Source organism: Pollachius pollachius (assembly GCF_949987615.1).
Source record: "Pollachius pollachius genome assembly, chromosome: 17".
Classification (NCBI taxonomy): Eukaryota; Metazoa; Chordata; class Actinopteri; order Gadiformes; family Gadidae; genus Pollachius; species Pollachius pollachius.
Genome location: NC_136950.1, coordinates 12,759,117 through 12,767,695, shown reverse-complemented (window position 1 = coordinate 12,767,695; position 8,579 = coordinate 12,759,117). Strand labels below are relative to the sequence as shown.

Here is an 8,579-nt window from a genome sequence, read left to right as displayed (position 1 = left end):
TTTTGTGCGTGCGAGAGACTGTCCGCGTGTGTGTGTGTTTGGGTTGAATTTGGAGTGGAGTGTGCAGCTTGCGGAAACATGCTTGATATCTTAAAATAAATTGCTTACCTTTTTTAATTACTGTCTGGTCGGGAATGTGGATTCCTTGGTCCTCGACATGCTAAGACAAAAACGCAAAAATGGACAATTTGAGGATGAAATAAAAATGAATTGTACGCTCATTTCAGAGCGAATGCACGCATGGGTGCTCTGCACGAACAAGCCCAGAACCATTAGCGAACACAATTATCCAACGTCGAGGCTCTCGGCCTACGTGGTGTTTCTGTCCGTAAATGTTTGCAATTAATTCGACGGCAAATATGTAATTACAAAAAAAACTAGATTGAGAAAAAATTCGAATGTATAACATTCGGCGATTGTCATACAAACACTGACTTAAATAATAAAGCTGTGTCGCCCTATAATATTGACCTAATTTCGCCTTTAGATTGCCACACTAGCTTGGAAACTACTAATCTAGATTGGAAAGTAATTGTGGCAGCTCAGCCTATTAAAGGCCTATGAACTAATTAAAAATCATTGGTGTTTTTTTCCGTCTTTTTTTATAAAAACTCCCAAGAATATTTCCAATTTAATCGGGGATTCTTGAGGAGATAACGCTTTATAAATGATGTCCATATAACCTATTAAAAATCACATTCGCTCTCTGGTGTATTTTTAAAGATAGTTAGTGCCTCGCATTTAACATCCTAACCAAGGTTGTTTTTTTGTCTTTGAATAAATAAGGAAGTCCTATAATTTAAATCTAAACACACTCAAACATTAAAACCAAACATTTAAAGTAACTTGGTAGGCCTACTAATAACGTAAGACAACATCCAGCGTTTATCGTCAATTAGGCCTAATTATGGAGTAAAAACTGCCCCAACATTTAAAGACAACCGATAATTTTAACCATTTCATTTATTTCGTTCTTAAAATAATAGAACATAAGTAGATTCATGCTCATTTTTGGCCTGCTCCAAAAAAATGAATAGCAGCATAATAATAATAGAACTAAAAATAATCATAATAATAATAATCATAATGGTTGGAGTTCTAATAATGTACATTAATAATAATAGTAAAAAGTAGGCTATACACATTAGGCCAACGTAATTCATTTTAAATGACACTATAAGAGCCATGGATTCTTACCTGGACGTCTTCTAAAGAATGAGGTATTCCATGAATAGGGATAGAATCTGACAGTCCCGAATCAAGTCCGTGGCCCGAAGGTAGGAGCACCTCCCTGCGATACTCCCGACACAGTTGGTGGGGCAAGCCGCGGTGCTGGTGGAGCAAACTGCTCTCCTGGCTCTGCCTCTGGCCCGGCCAGCCCGGGTGCTGGGGCTGCTGCTGGGCGTGCAGGGAGTTCAGAGAGTACGGGTCGTTGACGTGCGAGTACGGGTCCTGAGACTGCGGGTAGATGGGCTGGTAGGGTGGCGGGAAGTATGGAGGCTGGAAGTCGGAGTTGGGCGTGTGGGAGAGCGGCGGGGCGCTCGTGTACGGACTCTGGCCAACGCCGCCCAGCTGAGGTAGCCGAGCTGTCCCGTTGCTGCCGCCGTCGTGGCGGTCCTATTTGGGGGGAGAGATGGAGGGAGACGCGGTTAGGAATGGCTCCTCTTTTGGAGGTCATTTTAAGAATATTTACGCACCAAAATTGACTACAGAGCACTGTAAAGGCCAACTGAGGCGTTGCGAGAAAATGTTTAGCAGTCTCATATCTGGCCGGAATCCAATAGGCTACATGGCCCAAGAAGCTTCCTCGAAATGGATCGAGGAGCCATATGGACGCTCCACAACGTGATATCATAACAATTATGTCGCAAAGCGTATAAGAGAGTCTGAAAGGACGATGTCCTTAACAAAAGTGCATAGGATGTCAACATAAGATAATGGTTTAAGCTTCATATTCATTTGCAAATATCCTAAAAGTAAACAATAACAATAAACACTACACAATTTCAGATGACCAAGTCTGATACAATTTCAAACACATTTCGAACAAGGGCCACTGTATGTAGCCTATTTATATAATTACAAAGGTTTATTCTAGTGACCATGCTGACAGAAACGCATTCAGATCAAAGTATCGGTCCCATAGCCCTGCAACTTACCATCGCGGAAAAACTGTGCACCAACATCTGTAATGGTTTTCGTGCGATTCAAAAAAAGAAGAAATTTAGTTCAAAAAACGTTGTAAAAACAACAGGGATTTCTGAGCCAACAAAAAATGAAACCCCTCAGAAATCGGCTTTCACACTGCAAAAGATCACGGTGCCCAGCGGTCAGATACGAGCCACGGCGGGACGATAATCCATCAGAATTTGGTTAGATTCCCACTGCCCTTCATTTGAGACTAAAAATCGCAGATACGGACGGTCTGGGTGGGTTTAGGTTGAAAGTTTTCTCGGTATCCCTTTTCTCTCCCCGATCTCCCGGTTCTATCACAGTGCTGCCGTCCCTTCGCCTGAGCTCATATTTAGCACAGATCTGCTCGTTCTTCCTCTTCCTCTGGACTCCTAATAGAAGATACTCATGACTATTAATATGACACGAATGCTTAATAAGGAAAAGAATGGTCGGAAATCGAGCGTGAAGCGAGGAAAGGCAACTCAAGGCAGAGTCTGCACTAAATGACGTCCATTGAAAGAAGAAATCAGTATATCTAATCAGCGATTGGGAGAGAGAGAGAGAGAGAGAGAGAGAGAGAGGGAGAGAGAGAGGAGGGAGAGCGAGAAAGAGGGAGTGAGTAAGTGAGTGAGTGAGAGAGGGAGTGAGGAGGGGAGTCGAGAGAGGGAGACAAAAAGAGGCACATTCACCAGCTCTGGACGAATCAGAGCGAGGGGGGGGACATTTTAAAAGGTTTGAGGGCAAGGCGAAAAGTGAAAGAAAGACAGAATGAAGCAAGGAGCAGAGAAAGAGGAAGGAGGCTGTAGATGGAAACAATGTACACCCCTCTCGATTGTATGAAAATATCCAGCCAAACGCTATAAGCACCTAGACTGGCACCTTCTCTGTTTTTACAGTACTGCTCATTCCATCCTCTGCTATCGCCTCCCTCCGCGGCCCTCTCTGCCCTGTATCTTTGTGAAGAATGAATCCACAATACCAGACTACAGAGCCAGGACATGCGAACAAACTTTCTTTCCGACAAAAGCAGGAATATAAATTGAAAGCCCTTCTCGAATCTAGTGGCCCATACTTTAAAACGCTCGTACAGACACAGACCCCCTTTATTATAGTGTACGAACACACGCGTTTTGCAAGCAGCATGCAACAACTCATATCAACTCCTATTAATTCGATCGTATTCAAATATTGCATCTTCAAACCCATAGGACTACACGATACTAAATAATTATGAATATTATATTTCAAAGCATGCATAATAAAATGCGAGCTTTTATTTTTTATGCTCGTGGTGTCACTGCAATGCCCCTCATTGTGCACGAATAAAAACACGTTGGACTGGTTTCAGCACGCTGGACCTTAGCAATATTATTAACGCATATTGTACTTTTATATTATAACAACATTATCATCGACACTTTGCCATGCATGCACTCTGCTTACACATGCAATAACTAAAATAGAATAGACCTTGAACTACAGTTTTAAAGGAAAGATGTCGCGCGTATTAATTCACAGGAATAATATTTTCTCAATACTAAACCCATGCGTTATTAAAACATTTAACTAAACTGTATATTGTTCAAACCTATTTTATTTGAATAATATACATCCAATAACTAAATACAATTTATTATTTTATTGAGAAAATTATTGATAAAAACTAAATTATGAAAACATTGTATAGTTTTGAAGATTATATTGTAAGTAGCGTGGTTATTCTTAATTTTAGTTTATTCGTACAATTGCTTATATTTTTGGTCTATTACCCTTATATTAATTGCAGAATGGAATTATGATTAGGCCTAATTTTGTTAAATAGTATCTGAGCATTCCTTAAATAAATGTGAAACTGCCAAAACTGACAGAATACAAAAACACATAGGCCTAATCTTAAAAAACACCATAATCATATCTAAGTATAAAAAAAATAACCATACAAACAAATCACAAGTCCCTTACCTCACATTCTTCATATTTAATGTTATCAGTTAATTTCCAGAGCATTTTCATGGATTGCTGAGGTGGATATTGAGTATAAGTATCGTCTAAGCCTTGTTCTCAGTCAGTGAATAGGGCTCCCGCTCAGAAAAAAATACAATTTTTTATTGAAGCTGTGGACTTGTCTGTCTGCGCTCTGAGGTCTCCCTCTAATGGTGGAAGTGAACGAGTCGCGCAGCGCTGTAATAACGCGGGCATAGGGCCTCATTAGCATATCAACAGCCGTCTGATTCCCCCCCATCTGCTGCTCACAACACCAATGGACAGCACACAGGTAAAACTATAGCCTCCCGTGTAATACTTTTTGCTATTTAGCAACGAGTTTAACCTATACGAGCACAAGACATGCGTTTTACTATCCTTAAACAAACGAGGATACAAGTTCTGGGCAATGCTTTCCTCAGAATGGAGTGAAGATAACCTAATGTGCAGACCTACTATTAGAATGTTATTATAATTAAAACATGTTTTCAGACTTTTTCCACACAATGGATTTTTAATTGATCAAGCCAATTTTTGCAAGAATTGAACGACCCAGAAAGGGCCACACACGCAAACCATCTCCCGCGTCTCCTTTGACTGATGGGGCTGGCGATGCTGTAGGCCTACTATTCTGTATTTTTTTTTATAAACCTGTTATTTTTAACCCATTGAGACCGAGAGTAGACCTTGAGAAGCTTTCTGTGTTATGCTAAAGATGTGAGCCATTCTAAGCGGCTATACAGGTCTATTGACTACCTGTAAGGACACAGGTTTGGGGGAATGTAAATAATTAACACAACAACATGGGCTCGTTTCATGTGAATGAGCGGCGGTGGGGGAGCCGGGCTCAGACCTGTCGCCGGCCCAGCCTTCACCTTAGCAAGTTGGGGGTCACCAGACAGGTCGCCGGCTCTCTTTAGGCGTTGGTCTTTCGTTTAAAGCAGGATTACCATTTTTGGTGGGGTACATTTACAACCAGTTGTTCTTCATGAAAACCGACGCATGAAACGCACAACTAACAGAAGAAGGGGTACGGGCAAGATCACCCCCCCGGTGATCTTGCCCGTCTCAGTTGTTTTGATGGCGATCGCTTTCTTTCTGGGCAAGTGAACCCCCAATGGATTTACTTATGTTGAGTTTGAAAGTATTTATTTTGGAATGTTTTTTTGTTAAACTTTCAAATCCCCGACGCCAGCATCCCAAACCCATCGACATCACTCCAAACACGAGCCCTGTAGGATTTTAGGTTTACAGCTCGTCCTGTTTCTGTTCCAAAGTCTACAAGTTTTGATCCTAAATCGGACTGTGCATGTACAGGCCTAATTCATGGCATGTTTGATAATTAGTTTAATTATAGGCTATAAACGGCGGGCGGATTGCCTTTAGGTGTAGCCTACCTGGAACACTATCAACATATCTATGGAGTGAGAGAAACGTGCTGTCACTTTCCAAATATTCTATTTGGACACAAAACACCAGAGCACCGATAAACACAAAGAACAGACGACACTTCACCAAAACAAATGAAAGCAAGGGAACTGGCTGGTGTGGGTTATATATTTGTAAAGAGGCATATTAAATCAAAAGCATATTTTCCATAAATTATACGCAATGAAAACAAATACTGCACGTACATTTGACGGGAGAAAAACCAACTTGTGCGGCCCTCAAAAAAGTGTAGGCTACCCTAAAATGCATCGACAAGTATGACAGCGAACGAGCGTTTTTTTTTCTCGTTCATTAGTTTCAAATAAGCAGAACATAGCCTACCTGCCATTCCGCCATTTTGCCCATTATTGACATTTTTCTGATACCTCGGGTGGATCGAGCTACCTGCTATCTCAGCTTTACTCACAGAAGTTATTCTTTACTTACTACCTGGACAAGATCAGCTCACCTGGCCATAAAAGCGCTCTGGGCAACCTGGTGACGCATGCGCAAAGCGCGTGTGTGCACCGACACCCTTCCTGGGAGAAGTCGTAGTAAAAGCGAAATGATGACTGGAATAAGTCGTTTGAAGGCGTCATAACATTGCAAACAGGTAACGGGAAGTAAGCTAAGCACGACAGCCTAGAACAGGCCTATGTTAATGCGGAAACTATTTCGATCCTAATATCTTTCCACTGGTTTTAACCAAATAGACGGAGTGAGCGTGATTATTAGTTCAAATAAAACAATGTCAAAACAGAACTTGAAGGTTAACTGCCAAAATCATTGCATTTACACAAAGGCTATACATACGCATTGTAAGAGTCATAATTTATTTATCCACTGTTTATTTCTAATACATAGCCTACTTGTGTAGGCCCCTCGGGCCAAGAGCGAATGAGCTCAGATCTCCTTTTCTCTCTCTGCCCCCACCCTTTCTTTTTCTCTCCACACACACACACACACACACACGCACACACACGCATACACACACACACACACACGCACACACACACGCACACACAGGCAACCACGTATGCGCACGCGCGCACACATACACATGCATACATAAGCAAACAAACAAACACACACACACACACACACACACACACACACACACACACACACGCACACGCACACATGCGCACCAAAGTGATAATGGGTTGTTAGTCCAAATTATTTGTTTCAAAGTCTCTAAATGACCAGAGAGGGTTATCAAGAACACCGTGTGTACGGCACACCGACTGCTTTGACAACTATATTAACATATCGTTATTTTATTTATTTAATCAACATGCTCATTTACTTTTCGGTCGACTCGAGTTGTACTTTCCAGGCAGCGGTTTATCGATCAAATATTTAGAACAAGCATCTTCAAAAGAAAGCGCACAATCAATAACGGCAGAACAGAATACCTGTCATGATATAGGCTACGCAAGGACAAAAGTGTGTGCGCGCGTGTGTGTGTGTGTGTGTGTGTGTGTGTGTGTGTGTGTGTCTGTGTGTGTGTGTGTGTGTGTGTGTGTGTGTGTGTGTGTGTGTGTGTGTGTGTGTGTGTGTGTGTGTGTGTGTGTTTGCGTGTGTGTGTCTGTGGGTGTGTGTGTGTGTGTGTGTGTGTGTGTGTGTGTGTGTGTGTGTGTGTGTGTGTGTGTATGTGTGTGTGGATGAACAACGATTTTTGAGGCATTGCGGTTCACGGAGATAACTACAGGCTACAGAAGCAGGCTATAAAATCAGTCTTATAGTGTATGTGTTGTATGTTAAAGACTGTCATGCCGTTTCAACATATTTCCATTTGTCTAGGGCCAGGTTTGAAGCAAACTTGCTTCCTGAGGCCTCCGCCAAAATACAACTAAAAAGCTATATAGGGGTATAGGATCATAAAACGGGACGAATGTGTACGTTTGTGTGTGATAATAATACTAATACTAATAATTAATATAATAATAACCATAAGAAGGCTTATACAAATTGGCCCTAGTAATAAAATATAAAAAATATCAACGCCTATTTTAAAATACCTGTTATTTATGCTTCATATAAAATAAGAGAATATATAGCCAATATTTCCATGAACCTGTATATGGTTAAGCATATAACCTAAGAAAATGGTTTTATATTGGCCTAATTATTGATTGGTTTATATTCCGTATTCCATGTCGTAGCGTGGGCCTATACCCTTATAGTAGAACAAGGCTATCAACCATCAGAGATCTATGAGGGAAAACTATGCACCTTACACTTCAAAATATGCATCCTGATGTACATTAACATTATGATAGACCCGACTGCCTACAAGGCTCTTCAAGTATTGGACCGTCTTCAAGACCAATTGAACGCATTTTGTCACTGAGGCTTCTTCAATGGGCTTTTAGCGCCATCTTCCTTCTGGAGGCAGCACTATCATTCATTTCGGTTTTCAGATAAAGTGAATATTTGTCGTACTGAAACAGAACCAACGTCAAGCCTAATGTAATTTATCTGCACATATTTTATCAGAAATTTACCAAAGCAACAAAACCCAAGAAACATAACCCCATATCAGTTGTATAATAAAATAAATACGAAATTCACGTTTTGAATGCTATTTCTCACACAATTGTCATGCTTATGATAAGATGTTTTTGATTGACGCGAGTATGTGTCAATGAAGTCCGTGCACGTGCACGCGCTTAAGGAGACTGAGGAAGAAAAGTAGTTGATGAGCTCCACCGCATAAACAAAACAAAATGTAGTCCTGTAGCGCCATCGTGTGGTGATATAAATTCATAATTGTATTATTTTTTGGAAGATATGCCCCTGTTCTTTATATTTCATTAACGTAAAATAAAATGTAATTATTTTTTGCACATGTCGGCACATTCCCTTAAAAGGAAGAGTGTATGAGGGTTCACGGTTTGGAAGCAAATGAGGAGACTTCATTATCCATAGTGCACTTCTCAAGCCCCTTTCCGGCGGGAATGTGTGCAGCAAAGATATATGACCGGCTGAGA

General features: G+C 41.0%; 1 protein-coding gene across 1 annotated transcript in view; it reads right to left on the bottom strand.

Annotated features, from left to right (window-relative positions):
• Positions 1-2,618, bottom strand: part of tfap2a (transcription factor AP-2 alpha) — a 9,481-nt gene extending 6,863 nt beyond the window's left edge. Inside the window, exons 1-3 of the mRNA XM_079755252.1 lie at positions 2,160-2,618; positions 1,198-1,617; positions 109-160 (exon numbers count right to left, since the gene is read on the bottom strand). Of these exons, the coding sequence (XP_079611378.1) occupies positions 109-160; positions 1,198-1,617; positions 2,160-2,186 (499 nt within the window). The 5' untranslated portion in view covers positions 2,187-2,618. The remainder of the gene's footprint in view (positions 1-108; positions 161-1,197; positions 1,618-2,159) is intronic.
• Between the last annotated feature and the right edge of the window lie 5,961 nt (positions 2,619-8,579).